General features: G+C 36.6%; 1 protein-coding gene across 6 annotated transcripts in view; it reads left to right on the top strand.

The window, feature by feature from the left end:
* The window catches only part of LOC101167610 (low-density lipoprotein receptor-related protein 8), a 170,480-nt gene that overhangs the window by 140,581 nt on the left and 12,585 nt on the right, over window positions 1–17,314 (top strand). For all 6 annotated transcript variants that reach the window (XM_011474155.3, XM_011474153.3, XM_023954326.1 and 3 more), the window contains exons 13-16: window positions 2,429–2,568; window positions 8,591–8,732; window positions 11,303–11,455; window positions 16,961–17,308. In XM_011474155.3, coding sequence (XP_011472457.1) covers window positions 2,429–2,568; window positions 8,591–8,732; window positions 11,303–11,455; window positions 16,961–17,308 — 783 coding nt within the window. The remainder of the gene's footprint in view (window positions 1–2,428; window positions 2,569–8,590; window positions 8,733–11,302; window positions 11,456–16,960; window positions 17,309–17,314) is intronic.

The following is a 17,314-nucleotide window of genomic DNA, read 5'->3' as shown; positions in this document are numbered from 1 at the left end:
CTTTCCAGTCACATTCATACATTCACATTCATGCACTGATAGCTGCTCTGCTGCCAAACACTGGTACCAACCTATAACTACCAGGAGCAATGTGAGGTTCAGTGTCTTGCCCAAAGACACTTCAGCACATAGGCGGGCAAAGCGGGAACTGAACCTGTAATCTCCCTATGAGTGTTCGACCACTGAGTACAGCTGTACTTTTGTTTGACGACTTGCTGTCCCGCATTAGTCTGAGGAAGGAAAAAATCAAAACAAGAATAATAATTTCAGGATGCAAATAAGAAGAATATCATAAAGTTAAAAAAAAGAACGATCTGATTCTCCTCCATGTTTGTTTTGGATGGCGCTTCGTCTGTTGCTGTCGGTAGCAAATATTGATACACACGACTACAGTGTCCTTTAGCGATGGTTAGTGGGAAACAACTGCTGAACAGCAACCGGTTGTTAGTGGGAAAATAACGGATATATGAGCCGATATATATATATATATTTTTAAATCACATCTTGCTTCCGAGTAAAAGTCGCAACCCTGGCCAAAAAAAACTCAACCTATACACCAAAAAAAGAAAAAAAACGTACAAACAATACTTAAAAATTGCCTATTTTTACTTGCAAAAGTAATCAATTTGACCAAAAAAAAGACATCAGTAGAGATTCTACAAGGAACGGAAATAAACCGCTTGAGTTGAGGATGGAAAATGTTCTGGGAGTGCTGCAGTTAGATGAAGCTCTTATTGTTAGGGTTCAGTTTGGGCCTGGCTCTCATCAATCAAAACAGCGAGTATGGGTCCACGAATTAATAAGCCAGTGCTGTCTGTGCTGTCGATACCTCCCGTCATCCTTTTCAACTCCCTCCGCTGCACCAGCCAATTTCTCTTGGTCGCTTTTGCCTGAGGAAAAATAAAAGCCCCTCAGCTGCCTCGCTCTGTGGAATTGAGGTGTCGTGCATCTGTATGAAAACAAATTCTTTTTAAAATAAAGCAGATGAGGGAGCAGGCCCCGACTGCACTGCACTTCTGTGGGAGGTGGGGGGGGATTATTTTCCTTCGATCGAAATATCATAGAGAGCCAGAGACTGATTTGGAAGCCAGGAAGGAAAATGATGGGTTTTTTTTTCTGTAGTTTGGAAAAACAACAGCAATTTTAATACATTTTAATGCAATATAAAATAATACAATTTGGATTTGTAGCCCTCACAGATACTCACACACTGCATCTCAGTACAGCGTGTGTTCATTGACAAGTCAGTTTTGAAGTTCAACCTCCATTTAAATTTTGAAACAGTTTTTATGCTTTTACATTAATAACTTGACTTTTACATGAAATATCTATGTTAAACCCTATGAAAGGCTGGCAAATATCCACCGTCTTTGCCCGATAGCGGTTGGGATAGGCTCCAGCAACCCTGTGACTGCTAAGGGGATTAAGCACGTGTTTATAGTTGCCAAATTCTTGGCAAATTTGCTTTGATTTTTTTTCTTTAAAGACCCACCCTGATCATCTTTTGATCTAGTTTAAAAATGTTCCCAGTTTTCTTGAAATTATGATTTTACTGTTTTTTGGCCACATAAAAAGTGTTGTTTTGTACGATATAGTTTTCTCCAGTGCCGCAGGAGTTCATTGGAAATTCGCCTCTGAGTTGTAGGCGAGGCTGTTGGTGCAGAGCAACACCCCCAACCATTAGTGGTGGGGGTGCAACAAAAATGGCGAGCAATATTGGAGCTATCCAGCTGGAGCCAGATGCCAGCTCGGATGAGGAAAACAAAGATGTAAAAAGGAGCTGAGCTTTGAGCTTTTGGCTTGCCGTAGTAGCATCTACGTCACAATTACAAGCTTTTTCAAATGGCATTTTTTCGTCTGCTCCTGATTAACAACAAAGTGAGTAAATAAATACTCAGAAATGCAATTTTAAGCTAAAAAATGCCATGTTAAAAACACAAAAAACACAATTTTCATCAAAGTAGGTCTTTAGTCATGTTTTTTCAACTTATGAAAACAATGTGAAAATCCCACTTTATTTGTCCTTTATGTCAAATTTCGCATAGTCTGAAAATAGATGAATAAAAGAATCCACCATATGAAGGCCATCATCACCACAGCTGAAATGTTGCAGGCTTTTTGTAAACTCTTGTGGATTCTGATACAAACAGCATCTTTTAAAGACGGTCCACCGAAAGTAATGAATTTGTTGAAGGGTCCAAATATTCCCGCCTCCCTGCAGGCAAGTCAAACAGGAATATCACAATGGCGTGTGGGTTTTCTCAGCCGTCATGTCAGAGAAGATTGATGGTGCAGCTACTCGGCCATTATGTTCATATACCTCAGTCTGATGCCTTTCGTAGCCAAGTGACCTCTTCTTTTCTCTTTCTTTTTTTCTTCTCAACCCCTGATTTTATTCATGTTTTAAACTCCCCCCACATCTTGTCAGATTTGTCTAACAGGCGACTTTATTGGGTGGACTCCAAGCTGCACCTGCTGTCCAGCGTGGATCTGAGCGGCGGGAACCGTAAAGTGTTGCTGTCTTCCCATCACCACCTAGGACACCCCTTCGCCCTCACCGTCTTTGAGGTACGAGAGCGAATCAAGACTAGTATATAGGCAGTGGCACAGCCTAGTCTGTGCCGTCAAAGAGCTTTCAGTGTGTGCTAATACAGACATCTGGAAAATCCTCAAACAGCTCTGGATCTCTGCACTTTAAATGCTTCCCAAGGTTGTAAATAGAAGCTCGGGTAAAACCATCTTTGATGGCTGAAAACTAAATGCCCCAATAACTTCAAAAGATTATATATATAATGATTTTGGGCTAAATTTCTTGCAGTTTTTTTAATTTTGAGATGAAAAGTTACTCCAATTTGATTTGTGTCTTCAGGTAAATGTTTCCTACAGTGGATTTCCATCACCGATGCTTATTTAAAGACATGTGTGAGCCAAATCTAGTGACTTTAAGAGGTCTTAGACTTGAATTTGCTATTTTTGTCTTCCTTATCAGAGATGTAAATAAAATGCTGCAGGAACAACGTGTTTGCTTTTGATGACTAATACACGCGATGGCTGTTTTTACTTTATTAAACTCATGGAGGTTTTTTCTTAGAGGGTTTCGCACAGTGGGAGGATGGAAAGTGTTGGTTCTTAAACGATTTAGGAAAAGATAAAAATGAGAGAGACCTGATTGATTAAGAATGCCCCCCTCAGCCAAAAAGAAAAAAACACAGAAAACGAACTGTCTATTTTCTATGAGGCAAGGGGAGAGTTTTAGCAATCAATACAACTACTATGGGAGTATTTTAGTTTTGTTTGACTCCATCAAAAGCAAATGTGGGGAAAAGGTTGAAACAGCCAAAGGAGAGAATAGAAGAAGTCAGAGGAAAGCAGGAGGCCAAATGTGAACAGTAGTTTTTTTTTTATTAGTATTCTCTTTCCTGCCCACGCAATGATGATAAGAAGCAAACCAAAGGTGGGGCATCCATCATGTCTGGCTCTCTGTGTGTATGTGAAGAGAACCCCTGTCAGACAGCATTGGAAGCTAAGCTCTTGAGATTAATAGCCCTTTGCTGTTCTGCTCTATGTTCTGTTCTGGCTATGATACAGAACAAATTAAAAATCCTTTAGCTGTACAGGAGGTTGTCCAGCTTCCCACTGAGCGATGGTGTGAAATCTGTTTCTTTGGGTTTCCTCGGAACAAGCTGTGAGGTGAAACACGAGGGCTTTTGTAAAATCAGTTGGTACCCACTCTTAAAGAAACAGTGCACTCTTTAGGAAAAGTGCTATCCAAAAGAAAACGCTCCTAACGACTTTAGCAGGTTTACGTTGCAGGAAAATGCTTTGTGAGACAGTGAGATGACGACAAACACATGTCATGATTTTAAAAAACGACAGCGTAAAAGCAACACACTTAAAGACCCACTCCGATCATCTTTTCATCTATTGTAAAAACGTTCACATAGGTCTTTTAATTAGTATTATCCAGTTTTTATAAAGATATGTGTCCTCCATCATGAGAAAAATGCCACAAAACATGTTAAAATCACCAAAAACTGAATTTAATCTTTAAACATTTAAACATTTTAACATTTTACATTTCATGAAAATAGTTTGAATGTTAAACTAAAGACATAAGCTTATACCATCATAAAACCCCTGCAAAAATCAAATTTGTCATTTTGATGTCTTTTAAAGGGCTTGGCTATGAAATCATGACTTCATTAACAACACTTTACCAGCCTAAAGTAATGTTTCTGCACCATCATTTGCTTCCTCATATGTCTTTATATGCAAACACGGAAATTTCCTGAACACAGTATTCTGAAAGTGATGACATTTCTGCTTAAAGTAGATACGGGCTCACAGGAGCGACGCTGCTTTTGGCGCCGCAATCCAATGCCTGACATTCAAGCTGGGCAAAAAAAGCTCATTAAAGTGCAAATAGTGTTGTCTGCATTTTGAGGAGCTTTTAGATCAGCAGCTGGTTGGTATAGATGCTCATCAACAGAAACAGCTGGTTCTTCTCAAGCACGGCTGCAGACAGTTTGCAAGCAGAGGGAGTTGCCTGGGAACGGCAACGGTCATGTGACATTTCTGTTCGGTGGCGCTTTAAGTTTAGGCATATCTGAAGCACCATCACTGCTACTGGTTTTCAGGAAGCTGTCAGAACTGCGATGGGACTTCAACAATTTTAATTTGCAAGCATGAGATATGAGTGTCTGTGTGTCGCTTTAACAGGTTCGAAGCTTTGAAGCATAGGTCATCTAAAAAACAGGGACATCTAGTGGCCATCTGAAGCCATAGCAACCTCTGAAGCATTTACCAGAAGCACCAATGCTGTTTTAGTCTAACACCTGTCTTAGAAGTTGTGATGTTTTTATTTCTTTGTAGCTATTATTTTGACATTATTGTATATTTAGTAAATCTCCTCTGCTTGTTGTTAGAAGATACCATGATTTTGCACTAGTAGTGCCTCCGTAATTTCTGCTAAAAGGAGGAAGACAATGCTTCTAATCCTGAACGTCATATTTAAGGTTTCGTAGTTAATTTGCACGACACCAGGAATAGAAGTACAGCAAGAAACCATCACCAAACACACACTGAGAGCTTTCCCAACAAGGAAATTTAAAGCTGGAATAGCAGTAAAAGTTTAGGAGACTTCTTCTATTTGAACTCAGGTTGTGTCTTCCATTTTTGTTTAAAGTGTGGGATCAATGTGACAGTCTTACAGGCTTATATCTAGGGATGGATTTTTCTGGAAAGACAGTCAGTGGCGATCTCGTAGGGGACACGTGAGCGCCCAAAAAAGAAAAAAAAAATGTATTCCCCTAGACTTAGACCACCCATTCCCGCGTAAAATTCATTAAATTTGCGTCAGGGCGCCCCTACTATCCTGTTACCTTGCTTTTATGATGACCGTATGTTGCGCTTTCTGTGTAGAGCAGTATTTTTCAACCTTTTTTGAGCTACGGCACACTTTAACCTTGACAAAAATCCCGCGGCACACCAGCATCCAAAAAAAAAAAAAAAAAAAAAGAAACTCTTAGTCTGGATTGATGTACAGCACCTCTGCAATCTCACGTGCATATTTGTCATAATTGTGGAAGAAAAGCTGGAAGTTGCAGCTGTTTTTCTAAATGATGTAATAAAAGTTAAGTTACAAGATTTAAAAACTGTCTGACGTGTGTTTGTTGTGGTTTCAAGACGTCAAAGGCAGACTCATTGTGCGCAGAGACGCTGTCACTTTAACCCAATGCCTCATGGGAGATGTAGTGCAAACAGCCGCCGAACGCCAGACAGACTCGCGTCTCTGAGATTCTTGGTTTGTTCACTTGTTTCACGGTCTGATACCGGATCCCGCGGAAAGCTACACCGCTAAATATGAGCTTTAGCTGGTCTTTTTGTTGGAACTAAGCAACTTTATGAGCAGAATCGAAACAAGGAAGTGAGGACTTTAACCACTTCTGCATAATGAGGAAATAAAACACTTTATGTTCTTAATTTGTTATTTATTTATTTATTTTTCATCCTCAAAAAGTATCGATAAGAGTATCGTTAAAAAACCGGATTGATAAGCAGTATCAATAAGAGTAGTAGTACAGTTAAAACCTTAACGATACCCATCCCTACTTATATTTAGACTTCTATGTGTCTTGAAGAAAAGTCTTTTCTGAAATGTGTGCAACCTTTGGTTGGTAACTTTACCTTTGTGTTTTAAAATAAAATGTTTTCAAATGTTTTAATAGATATAAGAGCGCAGGTTTTTATACTCAAAAAGCTCAAGAGATAATTTTGCATGGTATAGGCCGTTTAACTTGTGGATCTGAAGTTCAGAAAAACAGACATTTTATTGCATTTCTATTAAACATCTATGTTGATGTAATGAAAATCTTCAGTTACATTTTAAAGCTTAATTAATGGAAAGTAAGCAGAAAAGTCATCTTTTGTTCAATAAATTTGGCAAAGAGCCCACGATTATTTTGAATGTCTCAAAAATGTATTTTTTATGTTTCTCGATTCCTATAAGTTGACTTTGCATTTAATAGGGAAAATAAGCACCGAAAGATCTAAAAATTTGTTTTGTGCAGTTGCATCTGAGTACAGAGGCAGGATTTAATACATGCCTTCTATCCAGCTTTAGTTTGTGATTCCACATCAGCTTTGTGTAAAAAAAAAAAAAAAGAAAATGGCAAAACCTGTGTTCTCCTTGGACTCTTTAATGACTTCAAATCCATTTAAATGTGCTCTCCACTCATTGCATTCAACATGCTCAGGAGAAAGATGTTTGTGCTTACTTGTCTAAATTTGGCCTATACTCCAACACATAAGACTCACCTTGATCCTACCAAAAAAGCGAACCACCACTCCTCAGGTTTGCCATTGCTGTTTGAAGCGTTCAAGGTCAGAAGAAGTGACATGTGAAAAGACTGACAGCAGAGAAGCTGAAGAAGAAGAAAGGTACAGGTAGAGAAGACAACATCCACAGGGAGAGAAAGTCAAAGAGAAAGATGGAATAAGAGATGAAAGAATTGTTTTCCCAGCATGCACGATAGTCACCTTTCATACCTTCAACCCTTCTGTCACAGGACTGAAGGTTAACCTATCCTGAGTGCAGAGAATTAAAAAAAAAGAGCTCACTAAAAGATTGGAAAAGGTTTGAGAAAGGTTAGATTCACCTGATAATCCTGTACAACTGGAAGATGAGGACAATCACAGTGATGCAAACAGACACAATTTCTTCTTAAATTGTGTCTTTTTTTATTATTGTTATTGTTATTATTATAATATTAAGTTAAGACCCCTATCAAGACAGAATAAATTGTGGTTGCTGTGGAAACAAAGTGCTGTAGCCATTTGTGAATTTTTCTTTTTCTTTTGGAGCACAATGAAAGAAATGTTGAGGTTTTAGAGAATGAGATGTCTATGAGATTAGTTTGATTATGGTAAAAGCCTAATTTCTATCATTAAAAGGGTTTTTTTTCAAGCACAGACAGAACTTATGTTAAACCTAGATCTGGGTTTTAAAAAGTGATTGGAATTAGATCAATCTCCATTTACATTGTGCAAAAAGTATTCATTAAATTCCTGAATCAATTTTTCTCAAAATCAATTTCTTGTTAATTTTAAAGTGAAAAAAAAGTGTTTTGTGTTTGTTCCGACTATAAGAAACTATAATAATGATAATCAAAGTTCTGTCTTTGCTCAGTTTATATAAACGCACATAAAAAGATTTTTTTTAAACCAAAAGACGAAATTAAAAAAATGTATTGATGATGCATGCAATTAGGAATCAAGCTGATTAGTAAACTGATGAATGAATTCAATGGTCGTGCGATGACGCAGCTTCAATAGAGATATGACCAAAAAGGAATCAATCAAAACAGTTCAGAATACTTTGACATGAAGTACCGCTATTTATGTTTATCCGCTTTAGTAATGGGATATACTTAGTGTTACTCAAAAGGTTTTAATTATTTAAAAACCAAAAATCTTATGTAAACTGCTCCGGAATGCAACAAAAATAAAATTTCTGATTCATTCTTCATTTCTTCTCATTTATCCCTCTTTTTGAGCCATTTTCCCTTAATCTCACCCTTTATTTTAACCATAACTTTCTATTGTTTTGTCACAGAGTAAAGACGACTTTTGTTTTCCCAACCTGTTTTACACGAGAGATATTTGAATCCACAAAATCATCTATTAACAAGTTTGGTTTAAATTAAAGAGAAAAGAAAAACAGCCTAGTGCACATAAGCAGACCCCACCTAAAATTCTCCATTCACTGTGAGCTGATTTTGCTGGGATCAGGAGAAATTGGGGTTGCAGAAAGTCCTGTGTTACCCACTTTATTTATGAATGACTGAGTGATGGGTAGAAGAAATGTGTTTCACTAAAACTAACCTCATTCTGGCTCTTAAACCCCTGCTGTTAATATTACTTAAAGCTTAGGTTGCTTCAGATTTTGCCTCAGCTATAATTTAGATGTTGCTCAGGTCAGCTATTTCAAACGCTGACACCGGTATTTTCTTTGTCAGTCATATGTGGTAAAAGCAGAAAATACTTCTATATATGTTTTGTCAATGAGGGCGTTTGTCTGCTTTCTATGCAGGATCGTGTCTTCTGGACCGACCTGGAGGAGGAGGCTATTTACAGTGTAAACAGATTAACTGGACATGATGTGGCGAAGGTGGCAGAAGACCTCAACAACCCTCTGGACCTGGTGGTGTTTCATGAGCAGAGGCAGCCCAAAGGTAACAAACGCTTTCCATTCATGGCTTTAGTCAGGCCTTCCTTAAGTCAGTTTGATAACTCCTGACAACAAGCCACAGGTGACATGTAATCGGACTAATAATGGTAAAATATCAGAGGACACTCTTAGGAAAAGTCTCTAAGGCAATAAGGGCTAACTCTGTGAGTGTAATTAGATTAGTGGCTGTGCTGCGAAATGTACAATGATGTGTTCATTACTTTTTCCCCGGGATGGATGCATTCCCAGTATGCGTGTCTGCTTGTTAATGCTGCTGCTGCAGTGAAAGCCGCTGCTGCAGTGAACACTGCTGTGTGTTTGGCAATGTGCGCCAGCAGTATGTGTTTTCTGTGTTTTTCCGCTTTGTTTTTCTCTGCTTACTCAGAGCAGACCATGTGCCAATTGGGAGCTAATTGCATTCGTTCATTAATAAATCAAAAGTTCTGCTCAAAAAAAGGATATATCTGAATTCAAACAGCCTCCAGTGGTCCAACCACTACAAAACTATCTGGATTAATAGATTGTTCCAACTGTTTTTAGCTGTATGGATCAAACAACTCCTAGCTGTTGATGCGATCAGTAAACATTTATTTTTTATGTTAGTAAAAATAGTTTCCTACAACTATAATTTGAAAGAAATAAAATTTGTAAACATGCACTTTTATATTATTTGGCTGCATAAATTTACAGTTTGAAAAAATATATAAATTTGCAAAAAAAAAGAAATAATAGACTGATCAATTAATCTGTAATCAAAATGACTTTACTTGTTCTAGGAAGACCTCATAATCTGCTCAGTTTTGTGTTGCAATTAGAGCAACATTTGTTAATGTGGAATGGGACAGAAAAAAAAGACATCTTTTCTTATTTTGCATAATTTCAAGATGCTCTATAATTTTGCATTTACACACAACCCTTAGCAATTGGCGTTTAAGTGGTCACTTCCAACGAAAAGTCTATGTAAAATAATGAAATCCACAGTTCTGGCTGTCGCGTTCAAAACTCTCACAATCATGCAAACTTTTTAAACCATTTTTGTGCTCTATAAACAATGTTTGTCAAAAGTAAAACCAGGTCAAACTTGGACCAATCAGGGACTCAAATTTGGTAGTGACGGATGGATTGCAGACATGTGCTTGTAAACAGTAGAAAAAGGAGAAAAAGAAGCAGGACCTTCTTGTTTGTCCAGTGAGAACACCATGGGCTAAACGTGAATTCTGGAATGGGGTCACATGCCCTTTGTGTAAAATATATAGTATTAGAGTTTATTTTCTCTTAAAGGCTTTGCATCCTCTGAATATCTCCAGCATACACAATATTGGAGTCCAGTTAGCATTTTCTTAAAAATAAATATTCTTCTGAATGATGCCAGGGGATGCGCGCAGTATGACAGAGTTTGTAACAGCCTGAAACTGTGAACTGCCGTCCCTGCAGCTGGTCCTGTCTCCTGTCACACACGGCTACGTGAAAAAAATGAGCACAAATTTTTTTACCTGTTTCTTCAGACTACAAATGTTAAATACATTGGTGCTGCTGTGTTAATGTTTCAGATCAATTTACATTTAATATCATTTATTGATTGAAATATTTTTCTCAGCATCAAATGGTTCAGTTGGTCAAAATGTTTCTAGTTTCAATAAGGACTGACAGATTTTTTATTTCAGGCACTTTAAGCTACTTTTTTCTTTTAGATTATAACAGGGTTTCTGTGGCAAAATAAAGTTAATGTGTGAAAGTGGATTAATATTGCTGTTTTGTTTTGTTAATGTTAGAAGATACAATTTTAGGTATACTTAAACAATTTTTATAGATACTAACCTAGTATATTGTCACCGCGCGAGTGTGAGGAGGGGCGCAAAACATTTTCTTTTTCTTAGGGGGGGCCTGGCAAAAAATAATTAAGAAGCACTGGTTTAACAGCACATGTCAATCTGATGCGCTTTTATTTTTTGGCTGACATGTTACATTGATGGGATAGATTTGGATGCCTCAGTGACCGGTTCATGCACAAATTAGTATCAAGCTCCTTAAATAAGTCTTCTGGCCAAAATGGACCCACTAAAGAAAAAAGGTCAATACATATAGAGTGATAAGGAATTTATAATTTCAGATTTACAGACAATTAGTTCACTAAAGTTAGTGCCAGCTGAAACATTTCTGGAACTGTAGTATTTTCCCACTGGGATGCTCTTATCTTTCAGCGTTGTTAAATCCATACATTACGTTTTTTGCCTGGACATTCCTGTTTTCCTTCCAGCTCCACTGTAAGGTTTTATTTGAGACCAAATGATGATAGTTCAGAGACAGAAAAATAAATGTAGAATGAGAACAGACAGCATTTTTTGCGAGTCTTTGTCTCTGTTTTTTTTTCTGTTGTTGCCTTTTTTTACTTTTTGCCTTTTTGTGTGTTACCTGGCCATCTGTCTTGGTTGTTTGATGTCATTTTATCCTCTTATAAGTTCATTTTAGCTTTGCGTAGAGATTTTAAACTGTACAACATTCTGTTTACTTTCCAAAACAGTTATAAATCATTTTCTTTAATTCTCTTTTTATGTCAACCCCCACCTTCTAAAGCTCCCGATACGTGCAATATGGGGAGCCTACCCAACGGGGGCTGTGAGTATCTTTGTTTAAAAGCCCCCCAGATCACAGACCACTCCCCCAAATACACCTGTGCGTGTCCTGACGGCATGGAGCTGGGACCTGACATGAGACGCTGTGCTGTGGGTAAGTCCGCCACACTCCCCACCAGTGAAGCAGTGTGTCTGGAGACACACATAATTAAAAAAAAAAAAAAAAAAAAAAAGAAAGCTTTTTGAGCTCCTGGCCCACTACTCTAATCACACTTCTCCATTTCAGAAAGGAATTTTGTTATGATATTGTACATTAATTTGGAAACATAATGTATTCAATAAAAATTAAAAACAAGTTCTTTATTCTAATTTTATAAAAACTAAAAAATAATTCTCTGAAAAAAAATGCAACTTAGAAAAACATGTCTGGGAAAAACAAAACTATTATCTCGAAAATCATGAAAAAACAAAAAAATTCATCTTAAAAAACAAAGTATTTAAAAAATAAAAGAAAATATATCTTAAAAAGTTAGAACAAACTAATCTGAATACTCCATAGATAAGTAATACCGTTGCATACAAGTAAGATTTTTTTAGTTGGAACCAATCAGGATTTTACTGTTTCAAACATTGTATATAAATAAACTATGAAAAGAAGAAAACAGTTATGAATATAGTGTAAAAATGTTCACCTGATTATACGCTGATTGACATTTAAAATATCATAGACACATAGACGTTGAGGTAAATCATCTTTTTAGAGAGGAGCCTAATATCTCTTGTGTATTTCAATGTCTACAAAAGGTCAAATTAAGGACAGCTGTAAAGGTTGTTTTCATGTGGTTCTTAAAGAAATAGCATAAAAATACAAAATAAAACTAGCATAGAATTGTCCTTAGGTGTGAATGTGAGAGTGAATGGGTGTGTGACTGTGGCCCTGCGACAGACTGGCGTACAGTCCAGGATGTACCCTGCCTTCGCCCACAAGTGGCCAGGATAGGCTCTGGCAGCCCCATGACCCCGAAAGGGATAAAATGGTAGAAAATGAATGAATAAATGAAAACAAGCATAAAAACTTTAAGGAAAAACACCTTTTTTTTATTTAGAGAAAAAATTAGCATGAAAGCCTCCCAAAAACTAGAACAAAAAAACATTTTTCCTTATTAAATACAATATGATTCCATATATATTTGTTGCAATCTAATGTGCAAGTTCTTCTTTAGTGTGTATGGATCATTTTTAATAAGGTACATTATAAGAAGTGTGGAAAAATATAAGAATAAACAGAATGGTAGTACCCAAATAATTCAGTGTATGACCTTAGAAGCCAAAGTTTTTCTATTTTTTATATAAAAGTTAAAAAGTGTTAGTGTCAGCAGAGTGTACATGTAATCACTTTAATTTTGAGGGATCCACCGTACGAGGAAATAAAGGTTTTTCCTTCCTTCAACACATTACCAGGAAATGGGTCAGGGATTCTTCCTGCTTCCCTGACATACCTCCATTATTTCAGTCAGCTTATTGCACAGTTTCAACTGCTTCACTGCGTCCATTGAGTCACGGCGTCAGTAAAGTTGTTATCTTTAATAAACCGGCTGGATTTTCATTCTTCTGGTTTGTGCACATGAGGCAAAAGGAAACATTTTGCTAGCTGCCTGTCTTAAAGCCCAAGATTCAGATGCTTCTGCAGAGCACTGGATTGTACTAAATAACCTGAAAAGAAATGTTTAATGACTTCCTTTATGAATTTTGCTTTATTTTAAAGTACTTTGCTTAGTCTAAAGTTTTAGTTTATATACAATCTTCTTTAAACTATTCTGTTTTTTATAGGGTTTGACTAAATTAAATACAATTTTCTTGCTAATCCACAAATTTACTCTTTAACTCATTGCATAAAAAAATGACAGAAACTTCAAACTTTGGGAAATTAAGATGTTTTTTTAAAGCCTTTGATGAAATCCACAAAAAACAATCGGTAACACTTTATATTAAGATTCCTTAACAAGCTTTGTTAACACATTAACAAGCATTATACATTCATTTATAGGGTGTTAGTAAGACATTAATTAGTACAATAAGTCTAATAAGGTTTATTAAATTACTTAGTTAACACATTTACATGCATTATTATTAGGATGTTTTCAAGATGCTAATGATGCATTTACTGATATTATAGGTGCCTAACAAATGTGTCAGTGTTAATAAGCTTAATGAGATTTATTAACAACCTTTGTTAACAAATTAAGAAGTATTATTATTGTTTGGGGTTCTAGTAAGATATTTATTAGCATTATAGACGCCTGACACAAACCTAAGTGTTCATAGGCTCAATAAGTTTTATTAACTAACTTAACAAATTAATAGGCTTTATTAATGTGTCAGATGCTAGGAAGATATTTATTAGCATTATAGATGTCTTGCAAATACCTGAAAGTGTTAATAAGATTTATTAACATCTAAAGTCAGACCATTGTCTTCTAAATCCATATTACTTAACTGCTTATAAGCTTTACAAATGTATTAATTTACTTTGTTAATAGTTTATTAATTGTTTTGCAGCATTCCATCTAAAGTGTGTCTAAAGTGTTTTATCACAAACAACCACAAAGCATAAAGATTGTAAAAAGAACTTTATGACATTAAAACAGACTAAACATACACAAATCGTTCTGTAAAAGATATATAAAAATTTAATTCAGACAAATAATTTAAAAAAAAAACATATATACTGGTGTTGGATGACTAGCATCATAGCTAATAAGGATAAAGTATTAGCATATATCCTGAGTGAAACATTCATTGCAAATCCCATCACCAGGAGACAGTTCTCTGCATTCAATGCCAACAGCATTCAACCACTGTTGCCTTGCTTGAAAGTCCACAAGAAAGTTGCACAAGCCAGTAATTTTTGAAGAACGAAGACAATAAACCTACAGGAGCCATGCTAAAGCTAACACTCTAACGACCGACCGGTACAGAATCAAAGATGGGCGGGGCTTTTTTCGTCACCTGTGTGAAAGCAAAGTCTAAGAGGCCATGCAATTGGCTGAAAGTGAGCACGCCTGTTTTGCTGATGAGTTTGATTGACAGATTCATTAGCCAATGGTGACATTAGTTAACCTCCCCATCTTTGATTCATAAGCAAAGATGGGCAGGTTAGTGTGTTAGCGTAGGTAGGTTTATTGTCTTCGTTCTTCAAAAATGACTGGCTTGTGCAACTTACTTTCTTGTGGACTTTCAAGCAAGGCAACAGTGGTTGAATGCAGTTGGCATTGAATGCAGAGAATTGTCTCCTGGTGATGGGATTTGCAATAAATGTTTCACTCAGGATAGATGCTAATACTTTATCCATATTAGCTATGATGCTAGAGTCATCCAACACCAGTATATATGTTTTAAAAAAAAATATTTGTCTGAATTAAATTATTATATATCTTTTGCAGAACAATTTGTGTATGTTTATTCTGTTTTAATGTAAAAGTTCTTTTTACAATCTTTATGCTTTGTGGTTGTTTGTGGTAAAAAAACGTCCACACTTTAGATGAGGTGCTGCAAAACAATTAATAAACTATTAACAAAGTTAATTAATACATTTGTAAAGCTAATAAGCAGTTTAGTAATATGGATTTAGGAGACAATTGTCTGACTTTAGATGTTAATAAATCTTATTAACACTTTCAGGTATTTGCAAGACATCTATAATGCTAATAAATATCTTCCTAGCATCTGACACATTAATAAAGCCAAATAATTTGTTAAGTTAGTTAATAAAACTTATTGAGCCTATGAACACTTAGGTTTGTGTCAGGCGTCTATAATGCTAATAAATATCTTACTAGAACCCCAAACAATAATAATACTTCTTAATTTGTTAACAAAGGTTGTTAATAAATCTCATTAAGCTTATTAACACTGACACATTTGTTAGGCACCTATAATATCAGTAAATGCATCATTAGCATCTTGAAAACATCCTAATAATAATGCTTGTAAATATGTTAACTAAGTAATTTAATAAACCTTATTAAACTTATTGTACTAATAAATGTCTTACTAACACCCTATAAATTAATTTATAATGCTTGTTAATGTGTTAACAAAGCTGGTTAAGGAATCTTAATATAAAGTGTTACCAAACAATCTTTTTCATTTTATTTTTTTTAACGAGGTATAGATTGTATCAATTATAATACGTTGCGTGATTTGGGAAGTTTTTGTTCACAACAATGTTAGTCTAAGATGCAAATATGTTGACTTACTCACTTATTTGTCCACCGTCTCTAATTTCAACCCCACCTTTTTCACATGGTGTTACTGTTTTATAAGGAATGATTAACAGCTAATGTTGCCTTCTTTCAAGACGTTAAATAATTATATAAACGAATAATTTGCAACATAATTTTTTGAAAAATTAGCAAACTATTTCCCACCAAAAGTGTTTGTTTTTTTAAGATTTCTTGGAAGCAGCCATTTTGAAATGACCAGGAAAACCCCTACTACTGCCCCTAGCGCGGGGGCCGGCAGAATGCAGCTCTTTAGCGCTGCCCTAGTGGCTCCCTGGAGCATTTTCAAAACGTTTGAAAATGTAAAAAGATGGGGAAGAGAAATATATTTTTTGTTTTAATGTGGTTTTTGTAAAGGAGGACAAACATGACACAAACATTCTTAACATTTTTCAATGTTGTAAGAATGTGTAGAATAAATATTAAATGTCAACATTTCTGTCAACGAAGATTTGCGTCATAGTCTGCGACACACGTTTCTACCAGCAGGGCGGCGGACTGCTAGGCAGGTGGCTGATGTAAATTGAACTACTGTCAGTTCCGTGCATTGCTTGATGAAGTTGAAAGTGAATATTCTGATCTCCTGCTACACAACAAAGTCTGACGGCTGTCCAGGGGCGAGGTTTTGCGTTGCTTTGTCGTCTGTTTAGATTAAACATTCCTGAAAAGCAAAGATCTGAACTACCCGCAACTGGAAGATACTAAGTGGCTCGAAAAACTACACTTTTTGGTGGACCTGACTCTGACAAGCCACCTAAACCAGCTGAATGAAAGTCTCCAGGGGCGGGGAAACACTGCGCTGCAAATGCTTGAAGCTGTTTTTTCATTCGAGCGCACGCTGGTGTGAAGTGAAAGAAGAGGAGAGGATGCTGCTGCGTTTTACCCTTGCACTGACTTGCTTGGCATTCGCACAGAAATCAAACTTAAACTGTATTAATTTGATTTTTATATACTTTACCTTTTCAAAAGGCTGCTGTTTTATTTTTATAAACGCTGGCTGTGTTTTATTGCACTCTGTTTAGTTCCCAGAGAAGGGGCACGTTATACACTTTCCATTTTATTGTTGGTTTTTCGAATCCTCAAAATAAAAATGACATCAAAAATCGGATTTCTTTATTGCATTTCTTTAATTTTATCAAAGCAATGAAACATATTTCATTAAAATTGTAATGAAGTTAAACTTGTACAACAGAGCAGTCACGTGACGCGTTGTTCTCCATAAAATGCACTGATGGGTAAATAAACATTTAATCATGAATGCTCATTATGTATTTGTAGCCAACTTAGTAATTTTGATAGTAGGCTAATATAGATTCATATCGCATGTGTTGCCTTGTTACACAAATGTTCTCCTTTTACTTTGTTTTATTATACAGTTCGATTGAGGACAACCACAACAGCAGCACCAACCACCACTACAACAACACCCATCACAACCACTACCACAAGTACTACAACCACTAGCACCACGGTTCGCACCACAACCCCCTCCACCACAAGCACTACCACCACGCCTGTCATAACCACACAAAGCTCCACAACCAGACAAGCGCTGCCTCAGACAACCAGACGCTTCACCACCACTGTGCACCCTTGGAGCCCCACTGCAACGAGTACAGAGATGGCCGCCGCTGTCAGCCCCACGTCCACGCAGACGCCACCACTGGCCCCAGCAGCCCCTGACAGCAGTCAAAGAGAGGCCAACGCCAACCTCTCCCACAGAGGTACGT

Source organism: Oryzias latipes, chromosome 4 (assembly GCF_002234675.1).
Source record: "Oryzias latipes chromosome 4, ASM223467v1".
Taxonomy (NCBI): Eukaryota; Metazoa; Chordata; class Actinopteri; order Beloniformes; family Adrianichthyidae; genus Oryzias; species Oryzias latipes.
This window is presented reverse-complemented; position numbering and strand designations above follow the sequence as displayed.